Source organism: Cnephaeus nilssonii (assembly GCF_951640355.1).
Source record: "Cnephaeus nilssonii genome assembly, chromosome: 5".
Classification (NCBI taxonomy): domain Eukaryota; kingdom Metazoa; phylum Chordata; class Mammalia; order Chiroptera; family Vespertilionidae; genus Cnephaeus; species Cnephaeus nilssonii.
In genome coordinates this window covers 72,593,374-72,614,124 of record NC_137076.1, presented here as the reverse complement: position 1 = coordinate 72,614,124, position 20,751 = coordinate 72,593,374, and the positions used below count along the sequence as shown (strand labels likewise).

General features: G+C 37.1%; 1 protein-coding gene across 1 annotated transcript in view; it reads right to left on the bottom strand.

The window, feature by feature from the left end:
• ADAMTS19 (ADAM metallopeptidase with thrombospondin type 1 motif 19) overlaps positions 1–20,751 on the bottom strand; it is a 200,830-nt gene that overhangs the window by 60,270 nt on the left and 119,809 nt on the right. Inside the window, exons 12-15 of the mRNA XM_079770450.1 lie at positions 17,094–17,224; positions 15,649–15,821; positions 8,169–8,296; positions 3,709–3,829 (exon numbers count right to left, since the gene is read on the bottom strand). Coding sequence (XP_079626576.1) covers positions 3,709–3,829; positions 8,169–8,296; positions 15,649–15,821; positions 17,094–17,224 — 553 coding nt within the window. The remainder of the gene's footprint in view (positions 1–3,708; positions 3,830–8,168; positions 8,297–15,648; positions 15,822–17,093; positions 17,225–20,751) is intronic.

Sequence of the window (20,751 nt, the reverse complement as noted above, 5' to 3'; positions counted from 1 at the left end):
GCAACATCAAAGAGAAAAGTGATAAAGGAGATTGTGCCTGGATGTCACAATCAAGAGATGACTGTTATCTCTCAGTAAATGAATTCAGCTATGTGTTTGGAGATGCTAAATGTCAGGATGCTAAAAAAGAAGACTGGGTAGCATCAAGTGGAAGTAGTAACTGGGTTCAGCAGTAAAGGTATGTTATACATTAGGACAATAGTTATAGCTAAGTTTACAGTTATATCCAGAGCAATTTTCTGTTATTCAATTGGAATGGGCTAGAGGATAGGTGAGTTAAACTGAGTTTAAAGAAGAGAGGAAGAAAAATATTAAACAAAGACATTCGAAAAAAGATAGCTAATGACTGGGGGGGCCTACATATTTTTCAGTAAATAAGCCATTTAGCACAATTGAGAATGCACATTTTTTAAAGAAGTGAATATGAGAGTGGCTACCACTGAGCTTAGAAGTTGAAATAAAGCCTGTGACATCATTGTCATAAATTGTGTCAGCTTGCTTTTTCCATAGGAAAATCCGATCCTATTTTATAGCCAGAGATCCATTATTAATCAGCCATCTTAAAATTCCAATAGCAATCATTATTTTCATGGTAAGTAACAATGAAAAATGCCATATTTTGAGCAACACTATGTACTAGTCACTATTATGGGTAATTTACATAAATTACTACATTTAATCATAATGATAACATCCAACTTACCATTGTTTTAATATTACATTTCTCACATAATAAGATGAGAAAATAAATTTAGGCAGAAAAATAATCTGCATGAGACCTTAATTATATCATGGGCTTCATCCCTTTTTCAACACCGCATTGTCAGTAATTAGCTGACCTGAGCTTTTAACTCAGATCCGTCTGATTCCACTGTGCACTTCCAGCTATGACCCACTGCTACTATTTTATAAAACAGAATACTAGTATATGGCACTATGACACTCCTACTCCCATGGCAAACATACAAACAAACAGTCTAAGAGGTGTGTTCCTTACACAGAATCGGCATCATTAGCTCTTATATTAAGAAGAACACATTTTATGCCCATTTCTTCTTAGTGTATACTGATAACTATATAGTTCCACAATTGGCCAAATACACAATTTAACTTTAAAAATTCCTTTAAAACATTATCTCCTAGCTAGGCAAGTTATAATGAAAGACATGATAAATGTACAAGAAAAAAACAAAAACTCCTCTTAAGTTTATTTTCTAGCTCCAACAAAAATGACTAAGCAAACTCTAAACAGAGCACAGGGACCGAAACACCCACATGTGTCTGCACATGTGTTACTCATACAGCACACACAGTGTGCATGGCCAACTGGACCAGAGAAGGCTGCAATGCCTTCAAGAAATTCTAGGAAGTCCATAAACCGTATGGATAAAATTGTCTCAAGAGAAATGAACACAGCATTCCTAAATTCACAAGTAGATGAAGCCTCTGATATAATTAAGGACTCATTTTGTTTTTTAAAGTTCTTAATAATGTAAGGTTCCATTGTTAATTAAATTAACAAAGAATCAGACACAATGCCTGTCATTGAGAATCTGGGGCCTGGATAAAAATAGCCAGGATATTTTTTCTCATTGACCTTAAAGTGGGGAAGTAAAGACCAATAAATATACAATTACAAATGGGATTAGAGCTACACCATATGGATATGAATGAATATGAATTTGAATATGAATATGGTTGTTAGTGATAGGTGGTGGAGGCTGTTCAGGGAACACTTCAATGCCTAAGTGACAACTGAACTGAGATCTAAGTGATGGCTAGGAATTAACCAGGCAAAGCTAACAGGAAGCTAACAACCATATTTTTAACTGCATGGTACTGGAGGGAACAAGGTCAATTGGAGAATCTAAAAGAAACCTGGTGGCTGTAGCTTAGAGAAGGAAAGGGACCTTAATGAGAGATGGTGCTGGAGAGGCAGGTATGGTCCAAGTTAAGAATTCCCGTCTCTTTCTTGTGAGCAATGTGAAACTGGCATAGAGTTTAAGGGAGAAAGTAATATTATTAGTCTCTGATAATTCCAATATCTTAGGAATCTCAGACATTTTCCAAATAACAGGTGCCATTAATGTAACTTGCCTACAACAAACAAACAAATGAACAAAATTAAAGTGCAATAAAAACAATTTTTAAAATAGGAATCTGGGAAAATGTACTCACATAACTGCAGTCAGAATGATAAACATTACTGGTTGGTTAACTAGTATTTCTCTTTTCTATGCTTGGTGGAAAAATCAAGTGTTAGTACAATGTAAGATATCAGTGCTGAGTGTGCATCAGTATTCTTCAGTGAACTGTTTCCATGCATGCTAAATAACTATGCAAGAGGATTCTTCAAAAATTCTAGTGTCTTCACATCTTTAGTCTTTCAGACTTCATTTGACCTTATGCACTACAAAGATTTCTGCCACCACAATCAGGCTGAAAAACTTATCACAAATGAACTTCTTAGCTGAAAGTCCGAGAGCTTGTTACAGCTTTAGAACTTTTCTAAATGAATGATGGCAGATTTTGACTCACAGGCCCCTGTTTCACAGCTTTGGAGACTGAGGTCTTGATCTGTAACTTACCCTGGACCTTGGTTATTGTTAGGCTTCAAAATTTTATGTTCACGTATCTTTTATTCTGCTGGGGCCTAGCAAATGCTTACATTCAACTTCAGAGGGCTGTGTCTAATATTCTCTTCTGAAGGATTCTTTTATCTAGAATGAACTCAGTTTTCTTGACCATTCAAACACAAATGGCTTGTTTTTGTATTAAAACGAATATGTATTTTAGTCTCAGGTGTTTTAGTATTTGACTAAGAAAGAAATTTAAAATAGGAAAAGGCTAATATATGTAATATGTGCATCCTAAAGATGATGAAAATATAATCACAAATAAGATGTTCAATAGATAGATGTTCAGTGAGATACTAATGTAAACACAGAAATATGTGCTCCCTCCCAGTAAGCTTGAGGACCTGAGTGTAAAGCATTTGCTGTTTCTAAAGTATATTTGTGGGTCATTATATTTCAGTATAGGTTACATTACTTTTTGTTGTGGATCACTTTAAAACTCACACCATATAGATCAACCATATTCATTTCATCCTCACATCCCCTGAGTATTAGTATTTATAGATGAGAGAACAAAACAGAGGGTGGCTTCTCACTATTAATATATCAGGAACACCATCCCTCATCTTCTGACTCCCCGTTGCCATTGTTTCCACCATGCTACACTGCTACAGACTCTCTGTTTCCAACAATGTATTCCCTTCAAATTTAGTAAAAACGTTAAGAAAAAATAAAGACGATGGAAAGCTGAAAACCTGAAGCCTAATACTCTGAATAGTTGCTTCAGGCTGTTACAAATCATTACTCTCTGTGAGGCATCGTGCTCTGCATTGGAGAACAAGGCCTGTGGAAACCTGATAACATTTGCCAATGCAAATTAGATTATTCCCTTGCTGCTCCAATTTATTAAATGCACAACAGATGACTTCATATTTTCATTATTGGGAAATGGGCTTGTTAGAATTTCTGGCTCATATCACATGTATTGTATGTCATCATGAAAAATCACTCAATACCCATTACAAAGTCTTCAATAGACTCAGAACTGCGATTTCTAAGTCAAGTTCAATGTAATCTCTGTCCCCAAGGATTGTTCAAGTTATTAATTTTGAAAATATAAAAATATAATTACCTGCTCCTCTGGTGTGGTTGAAATCTCCCTTAATGATTTTGCACGATTTCCCATTGCCATTGCATACACCACAATGATCTTCCCTTGCAAGAGACCCTAAGAAACCATCACAGCCGACTTTCTGTAACAAAAGAATGGCAACACATCATAAAGTGGGTTTTTTCTTTTTTAACTCTAATTTAGGACAAGCCTAGTCTCTACAAACTAGACATATTTAATTGACAAACTAGTAAAATGTCATATTCTCTGGTGCAAACCAATACAGCAAGCTCATGTCAAATATTACCTAAAAGTGATCAAATAGCAGAACAGTGATGATAATATTTTTATTTTATTAAAATTAAATTATATCCTAAAGCAATTTGATAAAGTATATTGAAACAAATGCAATTTACATAAATCCCAAAGGCAGTGACATTTCTATTAAACATAACACAACTAATCTAATTCATTCTACTCAAAAACAGAGTAGATATACTACATTATATGGATGGCTTCACTTCTAAGGTTGCAAAGTAAATATTGAATATTAAATATTAATTATTTTGAAAAGCAAATAAATGTTTATTTTCACTACAGTTCATGAATAAACTTCTATCCCTGTCTTCTTTGGCATCCAGCACACAAATGTGGCTGCTGTAAAAAAATATAAACCACAGGGGAATTATATTTATATACTTCCAGAAAATGGTGTTAATACAAATCTTCTTAGATTAAATCACTGGCTCTTTTCTAGTGAATAATGTTGGTCTCCCATGCATGTGCAGAAAATATAACAATATTTTGCAAAGCTATGCATACTCAAAGGACAGAATTAATCATTATCAATGCTGCCAGAAATAAATAGTAGGATAATACAATTATCCCTAAATAAGAGTTGCAAGATGGACTGAGGATACATCCATGTATAAGTTACAATTACTTTAGTGGGATTTAAATGATATTAATAAAACAGAAACAAAAACAGGGTCTTTTGCTGTGGTTGGTGTTACGATGAGGGAAGCTGGCAGATAACATGCAGCTGCAGGATAAACATCCTGAGAGCAAAAATCACATGAAACCTGAATTTTAATATAGCATCCTTCCTTGTGTCAAGGACTGTATCCATGTCAAGAGGTAAACAATGCAATACATCAGCAGAAAACCTGATCAGCAAATGAAAGCTTATTCAGAGAGGGATAAAGGGAATGTCTCCAGATGAAAGAGGTGGCCACCACAGGAAATTCTCAAAACACAACAAAGGTATGGGAAAACTTCACTAAGCAGAGCCATGAAAAGACTTGGGAGTCCTGGGGTGAGAAAAAAATATCTCTTTCATATACAAATGACAAAAAAATTCAGAGTAGATTCTAGAGTGATTCTGAAGTAACAGAAGCACCTTTATTGCTCTAAACCTAGCCCCCAGCTTGTACCCTGGCAAATAAAATAAACCCAATAAATATTAGTTTAAAAATTGAATAAATTAGTAGTTAATTTCTCTTTTGTCTAACCCTTGTTAGACAAACTGGAAAATTACATGTCTGTAAACCTAAAATAAAAGTCCGGGATAGACATATGCCATGGCTCAATAATCATGCATTTTTTTAGATAATAATCAAGAATTTCATATTTTGTAATCAGTAGTCTCAAGTACCCACACTTATCAAAATATGCTCACATAACTCCAAGAGTTGAAAATGAACAACTTTGAAAAATCAATGCTGTTTAACTGATGGTGGGTACCTGAGGTACCACTGGCTGCTGGAGATGGAGGGATAACGAGGTCCTAACGAGGTAGAACTTTCTCTACCCTTTGCCATGATGGAAATGTCACTGGGAGAAAGCTGTCTATTTTCAATTGCCCTCCTTAGTCCATTCACCAAGTTGAAAATTCTATATTCAGCTTCGGTGCTATGCATTTTGTGATAAAACAAGACATTCAATCCAAACCCAACATATAGAAGGTTGTGTGTGGGGAGGGGGGCGGGGCATGGTTTTAATTATACTGAAAGACTGAATGAAGCATTTTAGTTAAAAATCCAGAATCTTGAAGTATTCCAAAGCTGTTAGAAGTCAAAATCCATTTCATAAGACTTTAATGTAATTATAATCATCCAAGTCTCATAGCACTGATGCATACTTTTTTGTTGTTGCTGTAATTTTAATGTCTAGCTAGGAACTCTGTAAAAGATCTGGCTTACACAACATTGTTAAGTGAGAAGCATAGTAATTTAGGCTATTGTATGTGGCATATATACTTGGAAAACTTTTTCTTGAAAAATAAATTCATTTAAGACATACAATAATCTGACAGATTTACATGCAATGACACGATTAAATTAAAAGCTTTAATTATACAACATACATAATTTTAATTCTGAAAACAAATATGTAGAAGTATCTGCAATGACTTATTTTTACATATAAATGAAAAAATACATATTACTGTCATATTCTGTTAAATAATAAAGGAAATTAATAAGTAATTTAAAAACCATTTCTTATGTCAATGTTAGTACATGATTCTGCGCTTTAAACTTTATAGCATGCTGGAAAAGTATAGAATCTCAGAGCTGGTGAAGCATTTCAGTTTCATGTTGTTTTCAAGTTTTTATCCAGAAGTCCATAGACTTCTATCGAACCAGACTGATCCATCTATAGCTCGCAATTGTTTTCAAATTTTGGTGTGTGAGCGTGTGGGGTGGAAAAAGGACACTTTTCATCAAATTTTCAAAGGAGTGTATTGTACACAAAAATCAATGACCCTTGGTCCAACAACTTCATTTTCCAGAGTAGTTCACAGATGCATACCTATCTTAAGTGCTTTTCCCAAGAACAGTTTCCTAGTGGCTGTCATGGATTCAGTGCTGCTCCACTCAGATGCTCTTTCGTAACTAAAGGATGGATTTCCCTCCCATGCCTGGGCAGTTTATCAGCTGATGGCTTTTAGCCACCAACCCTTTTCAGAAATTACCTAGTCTGAAGAAAACTTAACTTTCCAAGGTCACATTCTCTCCAAAGACGGTTGGTGTCCAAAAGCTCGTAGATGCTGCAGGTAAAAAGAGCTTTTTCCCACCCCAAATGGGGACAACTCTGAAGAGCCATCCCAGTTTCAATGCCCACAGGGTCAGCCGAGGTCTTGTGACTGCACCACAGCCCAATTTCTCCCTGTGCCCAATCCTGCCTCCTTTCGTTCCCCACATAAATGTTTATCATGAAAACACTTGGCATTAAACATTCTGCATATTAATCTCCCAGGGAAGCCAACCTGAGGCAGTGGCAGAGCTGTAACTATCAAATTCTAAGTTCTAGCCTTGGATCTTTCCACCATGCTGCTCATGCTCACTTTAACTGAATTTCTACCTTTCCAATGATAAATGAAGAAGAGCACACAAATTGCATGCAGTAGATAAAGGTTATATAGATGGATCTTGAAAACACCATACTAAATGAAATAAATCAGACAGCAAAAGTTAATAATTTCACCCATATGTGGGATATAAAACTGAAAACAACAAATGAACAAACAAGAAAAACAAACAAACAAAAACTCATAGACATGGATAACAGTATAGTGGTTACCAGAGGAAAGGGGGCTGGGAGGGTAGTAAAATGTAAAGAGGGTTAAATATATAGTGATGGAAGATGATTTGACTGTGGGTGGTGGGTGCACAGTGCAATCTATAGATGATGTATCATAGAATTGTACACTTGAAACCTATATAATCTTATTAACAATGTAACCCCCAATAAATTTAAGTAAAATTTTAAAAAAAGGAAGACAGAGGCAAATGAAATATTTAAGTATTATCAGAAAATTTAAAATGTTTTCAGCCCTGGCTGGTGTTGCTCAGTTGGTTGAGCATCATCCCATGCACCAAAAGGTCATCAGTTCGATTCCTGGTCAGGGCACATGACCAGGTTACGGGTTTGATCCCCAGTTGGGGTGTGTACAAAAGGCAACCAATAAATGTTTCTTTCTCACATTAATGTCTCTCTCTCTCAAGCGCTCCCTCTCTCTCTCTCTCTCTCTCTCTCTCTCCCACCCCTTCCCTCTAAAAATCAATAAAAACCCATTAAAAAATAAAGTGCTTTCATATTAAGTGGGTAGTAGGATAGACTTTAGCTTTTATGACATGGCTCAGTCTTGGACACAAGACATGGAGAACTGGAGTGCTTGAATTTTTGGTCTGCAATGTTTTTACTTAAAATGACCGAAGTGTTAGAATTTTAGACCTATAATAAGTATTGACGGAATAAAAACCTCATATTCTTTCCACTAGTAATGGATAATATAGATTTTCTAGTCCAAACCCTACATTATACAAAGTAGATCAGACTTGGTCAAGCTCACAGTTGAGTCAGGACAACATCCACATCTTTTCAATCTTAGGGCAAAGCTCTCCATCGTACTGGGCAGCTGCTCAGGGGTCCCAGCGCTCTCTTTCAGCATATATGTTCTCCCCTTTAGACCGTCTTACCTGACACCTGCCATTTGCACAGATATCCAATCCCTGATAGCCACAAGAAGTTCCATCCATCACTTTTTCTGACAGAAGAATAGGCTGTTCTTTCCCAACAGGTGAGCAAAACAAGGCACATGGTTTTCCTACATACGGAGTAGATAAAAAAAAACACACAAAAACAAGCAAAAGTGACTGCATAAATATTTTTATCTTAAGCTTTGTTTTTCAGAACAGTTATTGAGTAAAAAATATAATTTGATGTTAATTGGATAATGTAATACTAGAGTAGATAACACTAGAGGGTTATTATGAGTAGCATATGAGATGATGCCTGGAGAAAAATTGTTATCCAATGAATATCAATGTCCTTCTTAAGAAATCTGCCCTTAGATTATTTTCAAAATGTATCCCTTATTATTTTCTGGCACTAAACCTCTACCACCACAAGCCAATCATTCTTCCTGAAAAATATTATGGCCACTTCCATTTTTGCTCACATCTTTTGGAACAAATTCCCCTTTATCTTAATTACATATCAGACATCTACCCATTTAAGATTTACTTTATTTCTAAAACCCTTCCTTTTTTTCAAATTAAAAGAAAATTATTTTTCACCCTTGCAGGTTTGGCTCAGTGAATAGTGTCGGCCTGCGGACTGAAGGGTCCCAGGTTGGATTCTGGTCAAGGGCACATGCCCAGGTTGCGGGTTCGGTCCCCAATAGGGTGCGTACAGGGGGCAGCTGATCAATGATTCTCTCATCATTGATGTTTCTATCTCTCTCTCCCTCTCCCTTCCTCTCTGAAATCAATAAAAAAAATATTTCAAAAATTATTTTTCAATTACAGTTTATAGTCAATATTATTTTGTATTAGTTTCTGGTGTTATTGACCTCACTTATAAATCCCAATATACTAACTTTCATTCCTATGCATTTGGCATTTTCTAATTGAAAAATTACTAAAGGGAGAAAGAAGAACTTCTAAGATGAACAACTGTATAAGCTTTTGCATGACTAGGATGTTTAGAAATGTAATACAATCCCATTAGAACGTCCATTGGTGTGCACAATTGCTGACGTGCTGTCTAGGACTCAACCCCCTTTACTGCTTAGTCAGAAAGCAGGTCAGTGTCTAGGACGTCGGGGTTGAGAACCACAGTTCCAGGTAAAGAATTCTTGAATGGCTGGCAGCCTTCTTCGGTACTTCGTTAAACAATAAGATCGGGCAGTTAGAGCTAAAACACTTGCCTTTTAAGCTCAGTCAAAGAGTGCCAAAATATTTTTAAAGTGCTGTTTCTATTTCTAAGCATGGTACCGAGGAGCTGTAGTACTTGGTAACACCAGTAGTAGGATTATCCAAATCTGAAACTTTAGAGCAAATTCCATGCTACATTACTACTCTATTGGCTTGACACCAGTCGGGCCCTTTACTGTTTATTAAGCTCATATAAAGAGAATGGAAAATAGCTGACAGTCTCTGCCACTGATCTTCGAGTACGTCTTCAGTAAAGTTCCAGGATGCAGATGGGGTTCTATAAATACCAAATAACAGCCAGAGGCATGGAACAGGGTATCACTTTGCACAGGGAAGACGGACAGTCAAATGAGCCTTCAGAATTGAACATTTCAAACAGTTTTCACATGTGGCTTCTGAATACGGCTTTGAACAATTTTGATGAGTTGGAACAAGGCCTTCAATGTGCATGGTTTTGAAATTTTCCTTTAGGATGCCATTATAAGCCACAATAAAGCGTTTCAGTGTGCTCTCACACCTCAAAGTAGGTTATGTTTATTCAATGGCTGCTTACTGTGTCATATCTTTGGACTTAAAAACAGCTGCTGTAATTGTAACACTTTAAAAGTCATATATATATATTTTTTTTTTCTGGAGCTTTTATGAAAGAGAGGAGCAAACCTGATATATGAATAATGTTGACAGGAGTTAATCTAGAAAATTCCACTCACATTCCAAGCAAGACTTGAGATAAAAATCTTTGTATTTCTCCTTTTACAACATATTGTCAATGGGCTGTGCTTACTTTAGCTTTACGGATGACATAAACACTTGATACCAATCTTCCTTCCTGGAGTATACCCTTGAGATTGTGACACTCTAGTGATCCATTTGACATGCCAGCACTTGGCAGGCGGGCTCTGTCTCGATTTAAGAGACGAACCCTTTCCAAGATATGCATTAAACATGGATATTAGCCAAATTTCAGCACAGAGTATGCAAAACACCTGAATGTTAAAGCCATGCATCTTTTTTCTCTAAAAATAAATGTTCTACGGCATCGATGCCCTACATTTAATTCTCCTAGCCACAGATCCATGTACTCCATAACAGTAACAGAAATAGCCACACGCATTACAAGGTGTCATATGTTATTAAGACTTAGACTTTTAAACAGAATTATGTATTTCAATTTCTTCCATTGTGCTATAATATATGGAGACAAATTGTTGTGGATTCTATCCATCATACAGACTGCTGGGTTTGCTTGATGTCTCACTTGTAAAAAATTCATTATAAAAATGCTAACCTGCTAGTTATATAATTATCTGTTATGGATTATTCTGGTGATAAATGTCACTTTATAAGTTAGGAACTTATTCCATTGTGATTTCCAATATCTTTAATATTTCAAACTGACTCCCATCCAATTCTGATTTTTTTTTAACCTGAAGGAAACCTCTTTCCTATCTCTTATTTCACATATGAGTAGACAGGTTTCAAATGAATTTAATATTACCAAATTGTATAGTCAGTTAGAGGCAGAGATAGAATTACCCCTCAAATGATCAGATAATCACTTTCATGATCTGAATAGTCATCTTGATTATATCTTTACAACGAAAATACATTGTTTATGTATTTCAAATTTATGCAGCAGATATTAATCAAAAGCTTAATAACTGCCAGACTGTACACTAGGCACAGACAATAGAGAGAATTCAGACACGTTAAATCTGCTACAACAGGGTGCTTGGGAGGTACTTGGAAGAGGCACATACCCAGTTTGGAGGGTTAGGGGGATTCTTTTTTCTAGAAAACTTGACATGAGCTGAGTCCAAAAAAAAAAAAAATCAGTAGAAGTTTTCAAGGTAAATAAATGGGGGAGAGAGAGATCAAAGCTTGAGAAAGAAAAGGGATTATGCCAAGAAACTAGCACGTTTACAGGCCCAGAATTAAGAGAGCACGATGCACATGAGGAAGGGAATGGACTCCAGCCTGCCTGTGCTGGAGACTACAGAAGGGAATGAGAGAAGTCAAAGGGGTGGGCCTTATAGACCAGGTAATAAAGTCTGAGATTGGTCCTGAGCGCAACGGGACTCATGGAAGGGCATTACTTGGCAATGCACCTGGCAAGCCTGTCCTTTCAAAAGGCCAACCCGGCTGAAATGAGGAGGGGCTAGCAGAGGGTGAGGCTACGGCAAAGACTGTGCAGAAGCTAAGGAATCCAGGTTAGAGGTGGTGCAATTATGAACAAAGATGCTGACAGTAGGAAGATTTGGACAAGTGAGATTTGGTGACTGATTACAGGTGGATGGAGATAGAGGAAGGATTCTGGCTTAGCTTGGTAATGAGGCAGATCCTGATTTCATTCTCGGTGAGAGAGCCCCGTAAGAGAAGCATAAGGTGGATTGAAAAAGGAAAGGAACAGGGGGTGTGTTCAACTTGGAGCACGTTGAGTGGGACACGAATGGGGTTTTGAGATGCCATGCAATGGACGGGTAAGCAGCTAAGGAGATCAGAACAGAGCAATCTGGGTTGGAAACTAATATTTGTGCTCCTTTACATAGAGATGATAAATAAAACCTTGTGAATAAGTAAGATTATCCTAAGGAGAATGTTTAGTCAGAAGACAAGAGGGGCCAAGACAGACCACTAGAAAATTCCCACTGGACACATCAGTCATTCACCTAATATTTATTCAGTGCCTATTCTGTTCACGTATATTTACAGTGCTAAAGATGTAACATGCACAAAATATGACAACAAGCCCAGCTCTTACAACTATTAATTGAAGGGCATATAATAAACAAATAAAACATAAAAGTATTATGGCAGATGATAAGCTCTTGGAACAACAGAATAAAGAGGAGAAAGGAAAGGCACTGAGTTAATATTTAAGAAAAGACCTGAAGGGGGTGAAAGAATGGATCAGACCAATATCTGGGGAAAGCACTTCAGCACAGAAAACATCAACCTCTAAAATATTAAGACAGGAGGGTACCCAACTTATTCAAGAAAGAACAAGGGAGCCTGTGTGGGTGGAAAGGTGTGATGAAGGAACAATAGAGATGAAGTTAGAGGGTAACAAAAAGCCAGGGAGTGGAGGTCCTTATAGGCCATTAGAAGAACTTCGAACTTCCACTCTTGGTGAGTTGTGAAGATACTAGAAGGTTTTGAATGGAAGAAGGACATGATATCACTGACATTTTAAAGATATCATTCTAGCTGCTATGTTCAGAATGAAGGCAGGGTACGGGCACAGGCATAAAGACAGTTAGAAGGCCACTGCAATCATCTGGGTGAAAGAGAGTGTCTTGCAGCAGGGGGGCAGTGCTGGATGATGAAAAATGATGAGATTCTGGATGGATTTTATGCAACCTTCCTGATGTTTTGAATACACAGTAAAAGAGAAAGAAAAGAAAATATAATAACTCCCAGGTTTTTGGTCAAAGCATCTGGAAAGACAGAATAACCAGTTATTGAAGGGATTATGGTATAATTTCTTCTCAACTGAAGAAACAGTATGTTTGGGGACTGTGTGGGGAAAGAGAACATGACACGTTTGAGGCAGTAAAACAAGACCAATGCGTGGAGTGCCAAGTGAAAGGGATGGAGGTTTTAGATGAAGAAGGAGACAGTATCAGTGGGCAGATTAAGGAGGGTCTTATTGTGCATGTCATGTGGGGTAATTTGGTCTTTACCTGAAGAGTTATGGGAAGCCTCGGAAAGGCTTTAAGGAAGAGATACAAATGATCAAATCTGCACTTTATACAAAGATCTGGGGGCTGCTCTATGAAGAGTGAGTTGAGGCAGAAGAAAAGTGGAAACAGAAAGACTTCTTTGGAGCCACTCGAGTAGCCCAAGCAAGAAACGGTGGAAACTGCAGTTTAGAACAGTGAAAGTGGAGATGGAGTGGAGAGAGATTCAGGAAGTAAAATAGATACGACATGGTGATGGATTGGATGTGTGGGGGAGGAAGATGGAAATTTAGAATGTCACATCTCTGGCTTGTGCAACTGCAAAGCTGGGATAACCTTCACTGAGATAGGAGACACTAAAGAAGATCAGAATAGACATGGATTGGAAGGGTTAAAATCATGAATTTAGTCTTAAACTTACAGATATCCAAGTAGAAATATCAAGGAGGAACTTGCACAAACAAGTTTGGAGCTCCAAGAAAAAAATCTGGCTGAAGGCATAACTTCATGAGTTATTTGCATATTTGAAGTCATGGGAATAGATGAGATCACTTAAGAAGAAAATGTAGAGTGAAAACAGAATAGCATCTGGGCTAGTCAGAAAACACCAGAGAGAGCGTAGACATAGAGGTGTTATGTCATGGAAATAACGGCACATGAGTGTTTCAAGAACCAAAGGGTAGCCAACCATTGGAATGCCTTTGAGAGTTCAAGTATAAAAAGGACTGGAAACCATTTATTAAGTCTAGTTTCTATGAAAGTCCTGACGACATTAGTGTGATTTGTGCTGGTGAAATCCAGATTGAAAAGTCAGGAAACAGAGGCCTGGAAAACAGACAACGCTTTTCTTTTGAGAAGTGTGTCCATTGGGTGTGTGTGGCGGGGGGCGGGAAAGAGTGTAAGTACACCAGCTGGAGGTGGCTATGAGCTTGGAGGAAGGTCTGCAGGTTTTCATGGAGGAGTCCTAAATATGTTTAAAAATCCAGTGTGAAAAATTAGAAAAAGCAGATGAAGTATGTAAGAGAAAATAGGGGTAACCAATGAGCCCACTGAAAAGGGAAAATCGGGAGGACATCATGGACACAGCTGGAGACCCCAGCTTTGGAAAGGAGGAATGAAGATTGTGCTGCATGGTAGAAAGCAGATGGAAGAGGGTTAGACTCAGGGGTTTGATAGCAAGAAAATGAGGAGGGGATTATCTGATGGCTACTCCCCCACCAAGAGGTAGTGGAATAATGTGCTCGATTGTTTAGCTGTTCGCATTAGTGCTTGTAAGCTCAGTTGCCTACATGGAAGGAAGGGTTTTTGCCAGACGGGTGCACTGAACCTGATAAGCAATGGGGTGTAGGCTACTAACAAGAGCATTGTTGAAAGGAGGGAAAGCGCAGTCCAAATTGACGAAGCAGGGGAAACAACAAAAGGAGAGACCAGGGGCAAGTTGGTCAATTAAGACAGAGAATTCCCCGCCACTTTTGGTACTGCAGCTCGAACCCACAGTCCACTGACCATGGGCAAGAGTTATTATCATTCTTAAGAAATAGGCAACATACAATTTTTTTAGAATTCTGATTATGATTAAAGATTTACAGGAAGTTGAAAAAAAGTACAAAGAGATCCCATATATCTTTCACCCAGTTTCTCCCCATGGTTACACCCTGGTAACTACAGAATAGCAAACCCAGGAAATCGACATTGGTACATGTATGTGTATGATTATATGACATTTTATCACATGTGTAGATGTTTACAACCACCACCACCAAAAATATATTGAACTATTTTTCATCAGCACAATGTTCTACCTTACGCTACCCCTTTACAGTAACATCCCTTCTCTCCCCACTCCCATCCCTAACTCCTGGCAACCGCTAACCTATGTGTTTCCCATCTCTCTAGTTTTATCATTTCAAGAATGTTACATAAATGGAAACATACAGTATGTGACCCTTTGAGGTTGTTTTCTTTTCAATCAGCATAATGCTCTGAAGTAAAAAAGCCATTGCACATACCAGTCATTTGTTCCTTTTATTGCTGCTTAATATGGTCTGCATGTACCTCAGTTTGTGTAAGCGTTCAACTATTTAGAAGCTTTTTGGTTGTTTACAGTTTTTGGCTGTTGAAAATAAAGCTGCCATAAACGTGTGTACAGGATATTTTATGATTGTAAATTTTCATTCTTCTGGGATGAATGCACAGGACTGCATTTTCTAAATTATACGATGAGCATGTCTTTAGTTACTTAAGAAGCTGCGATGCTTGTTTTCAGAGTAGCTGCACGTGCCATTTTAGATTCCTACCAGCAAAGTGTGACAGACACAGCATCTCCTCATCCTCGCCAGCATTTGGTATTTTCATTCTTTTTTATTTTACATGATCTGATTGATGTGTAGAGATATTTTTAAATATACATTTTTAGCCAGTGCTTGTGGTTGTTTTATGTCAGTAAAGGCAGAAAAAAAAAATAGTGTGTAGAAATACCTAGAATATAACCTGTAAAAATGACATTTACTACTGTTGTAAACATTTTGCAAACCCAGATGTGGTGATGTGGTTGGTCATACCTTCATCCATGACAGCTTGCCACTGAAGTACATGCTTTGAGTACGAAGTTCTAACACTATAGGCCTGACATTGCCAGTCTCTGAATCCAGGCAAACCTGCAGGACAAGGTGGATTCTCACATACTCTGTATTGTTTTCTGGGACCATTACAATCCCTTGCTTCAGAACCTAGCCTAGAAAAGATAGTACAAATAATCAATTTTATCTTTTTTTTTTAGGTTAACTACTCATTTTTTAAATTAAAAGGCATTATATTAATAATGTATACCCCTTTATATTAAATCTACTTTTGAAAATGTGGACTCATTAAATGACTGGTAATAGTAGAAAAATGCATGTTTTTCTTAAAACTAAGTATTTTTTTTTCCAATCCTTGACCAAGTTAACTTCCAAAATACATGAGAAATAAAAGCCAACTTGCCATGAAAATTAAAGAGAAAGGGCTGAGGCTGGAGCAAAATAGAAAGTCTACCATTCCCATGAAGGAGTTTGTTTATAAGAATTATTAAGAAGATGCTTCTAAACATTTTCATGCAAATTTGTTAAAATTGCTTGGGATGTAATTGGGGCACTGAGCCCACACCAAGAGTCAGCATAAAACAGAAATGACTTTCTCACACACTTTCCCAGGATCACGGCAGGATTGATGGGGTGGAGCAGCAGGATCTCGTCCTGCTCCCTCCCTATCTGTGCACGTGCTTAGCTGCCTCTGACATTGATTTTGTTCTCATGCCTTCCCTTTCTGAAGTCCTGTCCTCTTCTAGCTCTTCTCAGGGTTCCTTTAAGTGTCAACTTACTTTTTCTAATGCATTTTTCCCTATTTAACACATTTTATTTGATTTAATCAAGAAACCACCTTGTGTAGGGTTTAAGTATTTGTTCTTAGAAGGACTGGTCTTATTTTATTCTTTTTCTTTTTTCAATTACAGTGGACATTCAATATTATTTTGCATTAGTTTCAGGTGTACAGCATAGAGCTTAGACAATCTTATACTTTACAAAGTGGTCCCTCTCATATTTCCTGTACCCACCTGTGGCACCATACATAGTTATTACAGTATTATTGACTATCTTCCCTATGCTGCACTGTACATCCCTCGGACTGTTTTGTGACTACCAATCTGTATTTCTTAATTCCTTCATCTTTTTCACCCAGTTCCCCAACTCCCCTCCCCTCTGGCAACCATCAACCTTTTCTGTCCTATGAGTCTATCTCTATTTTGTTTGTTTGTTTATTTTGCGTTTTAGATTCCACATATAAATGAGATTTTTTTAAAGGGAGTTTTTATACAAAATAAATAATTTGAGGGACCTGTCAGTTTCCCAAAGTGGAGTGGGGTTTGAGGAGTATCTTTTGCTTTCCAACATGGTTTATCAGTAAAACCTTTGCATTTCAGAATTAAAGAAAAAACTGCCCTCCCCCAATGCAGGAACTTGGCGTTTACCCAGGACACTTGCGCTCTCGGCTGCTGATCCCAGCACTGCAGGTTCGGCTGCAGGGGCTCCACACGCTCCACTCTCCGGCCACGTGTCCAGGTGCCGAGGTCCTGCTGGTACATTCTCCAGCCTTACACCACTATTCCAAAAGTTATGTCTTAGGTGAACAAATCAGGGCACAATGGAAAATCATTCACTGGCCTACAGAGTCACTGGGATTGCGATTAAATCAGGTCTACTGGATCCCCAAACATGTGCCATTGAAAAAGACCACCGATCAGTGGGCACTTCCTTATTGTGATGCTAATAGAATGGTCCAGTTCCCCCAGGTCTCCATGTCAGATCTAACAGTCTTGTCATGAAAACAGCACACAGCCCAGCCAGTGTTGCTCAGTGGTTGAGCATCACCCAGGAACCAAGAAGTCTCTGGTTAGATTCCCGGGCAGGGCACATGCCAGGGCTGTCAGCGGGATCCCCAGTAGGAGGCATGCAGAAGGCAGCCGATCAATGATTCTCTTTCATCATTGATATTTCTATATCTCTCTCCCTCTCCCTTCCTCTCTGAAATCAATAAAAATATATTTAAAACAACAAACAAAAACCCAGCACACAGACATTTGTACTGCAGCCCTGAGAATTCAGTACTTGTGACAGGGAAAGGTGAAGAGGGAATGTGGGGTTGCACAGGCCAGGGAAGGAAAACTATCACACTCTAAAAACTTATAACTAAAACGTGATGAGCAGAAAATGCAGTCATATATAAGGATGGAAGAAAATAAGACACCAATGTCCTATAGCTAGAGTGAAGCAGAATTTAAACAAATTTAGCAACTTTTATTTGAAATGTCAGTGATTCAGGGTACTCTCCTTATAATTAAAAAATAAGTATTATTTATTTTAGCATTTTCCTGTATGCCTCCCGCCCCCCCCCCCCCCCCCGTTTTTAAAAGAGTTCCCATTAAATTGAAGCCTTAACATTATAGCACATTTTCTTCTGAAAGCTGTTTATTTGAAAAACTTGGGCAATTAGACTTTTTGAAATTCTGTCATTTCATTTCCATTTTTCTGTAGCTTATTTCGTGTCTATTTACTGAGGAATGTAACTGTGAAAGAAAAAAGAGGAGTGTGCTCCTTCTTTTTTAATATTTACTTTTGCATGAACTTTAAACAAAAGCAGTGAAAGAGGCTGTTCCTGTGTCACTAAGGAATGGCTGCCAGGACTTGGTAGACAGCTTATTATAATTTCTCCTTATTCCAGGAAAATCACGTATGTGGTGGTCATGGCAAACAGGTTCAAGGTAAAAATTAACTGAAGAAAATCATGTTGAGAATAATAAGTAAAGATGAGAAAATTTTAGATTAATGGTTGAGCAAATTGACCCTTTCAGCCCTAAACACTTTTCTGCACCTAAGGGCAACATGATTTTTAAGGAATTTTGAGAAAATTAAGAAACACTCTGATTCTCAATTTTCCCATTTCAAAATGAGAATGATAATCAAACTTATCTAACAGACTTTTTTCAGGGACTGCATAAAGAGCTAAGCATAATACATAGACCATACTAAAGATTTAATAAAGGTTAGCTATAACAAAAATAAATTGCATGTTCATCATATTAATATTATTAATACGTTTCCAGAAACCTTACCAAAATTCTATTCATTCTGCTTTTCATTGATCTATGTTTCTTCTAAAATTTATTCTTAATTTTTTAAAATTTATCTTTGTTGTTGAAAGTATTACAGGTGTCCCTTTTTTTTTCCCATTGACCCCTTCTAGCCCGCACCCACCCCCTCTTTAAAATTTGTTTTGAGAATAAGTCTTTAAATGCTGTCTTTAGAAAAATTAGAAACTATGCTACTGTTTTGTTTGAGCCCAGTTAATGCTTTTCTATGTAATAAAATAATTAGTTCCTGCAGATTTTCTCTAATCATGTCAAATTTTAAATTCACTCACTTTTAGAGTCAAGAAATTTTAAATGCAGGCTCAAAAAAATAAACCTCAACAACTCATATGTATTGATCTGCTAAGTCTGTCATTAAAGAAACTAAGATTTTGGATGAAGATTCAAGTCTAAAAATTTCAAAACAGGGAAAAAACAGACCCTGTGAAAACATTTAAACAACTTAATGGTTTTGAGGACCAAACTTAATGGTTTTAATGTTATGTCATTCACAGGGGGTGGAGGGGGGGATCTGAGGAGAAAGCTGTTAAACTTCAATTGGTCAAATTGTTTTGACCTACTTGAAATGTGTTTATTTTTCCCAGAGTGAATGTCATAGCTCCTTACCCAGTTAGCAGCAAGCTGACATTAAAAGGATGGACTAGAGTTCACAGCTGACTAAAAATATTCTGGGAAAGACCAGGATGTAGACTTGTATGTCATTTCAACTAGACCAAATTGGGCAGATGAAGAGAAACGAAAACAGATAGGCAAGCCAAATTTGCGTACACAAATCAGAGAAATTTAAAGAAACATAATACTTAAAAAGTTCATCTTGCAGATAAGCATTATCTCTGGGTAAGACTGTGGAGAACCTGTTTTTGCATCTTGCAGGTGGAGGAGCTGTACTTCAATGTGAGGCAAGCGTTAAATGTTTTCTTTAAATTATTATACAATATACTCTACTGAGTTTGAATGTAAAATGATCCTAATTATGTTTTTTTCATAAATTTTCTAGCAGCAAATTTTGTTTCATTTGTATTTTTTAGCCTCAAAAACGCTATTACACCTGGTCTTTAAAAAAAAGGTCAAAATTTGATTGCTTGATTTATGAAAATGTTAAGATAATGTACTATAGATTGTTTCTGAGATGGTACACGACCTAAAAAATTGACTATATTTCTATTCTCTCAAAATTTCTATGCAGATATGTCCAGGAAGCTCATGAAAACAGCAGATGAGAAGAGGTCCAGGGAGATATCAAAGGAAACACTGTTTTCTAATCAAATCTTCTCAAACATACATTATTGGATAAGAGAAAAGGAAATGAGGAAGGAAGTCAACAAACTCGGTACATATGCAAATTTGTTATTATAAGGATATTACCGTTTTCATTTTTTTCATCAAGAATGACCATGATAATTTCAAGAATCTCAATTTTAAAAAGTAAATAGCGAAGATGTATCAAGTAGAATCCTTCAAAATAATCTAAAATTCTAGTAAATTGGTATATTTTGCTTTCCCCTCCCCCAATGCCTAGCAAATATTATAAGTAAAAAATATATATTTCTTGTTTCTTACCAAATAATTTATCCACTCTTTAACCTCTATTCTATAAAAATGTAAATACAGATGATAGTGTTATTTAAGAGAAAAGAAGAAAGGAAGCGGGCTATTTGTAATTTGGAAAATGCTGTGTATAAATAGTGCCTAAATCCCTCTACTCACAACCATTTTGAATCATAACGTTTTGTAGGCACCTCCTCAACTTAATTATATACTTGTAGGTAAACTAGTTACACAGCTAGACTAACATCACTGGAGTGGCATCATAACTGTTTCTTGGTTTGCAATGCATTGAGCTACAGTGTGTAGTGCGAGCTTGCAAGTATTCAAATGTTTTAGCTCTACAGCACTCAACTGCAGAACCTTGGAAGCTATCTTCCTGGTGGCTCCTACAACAGCTGAAACACATGGCCTGAGGAACCGAGAAGTTCATTGG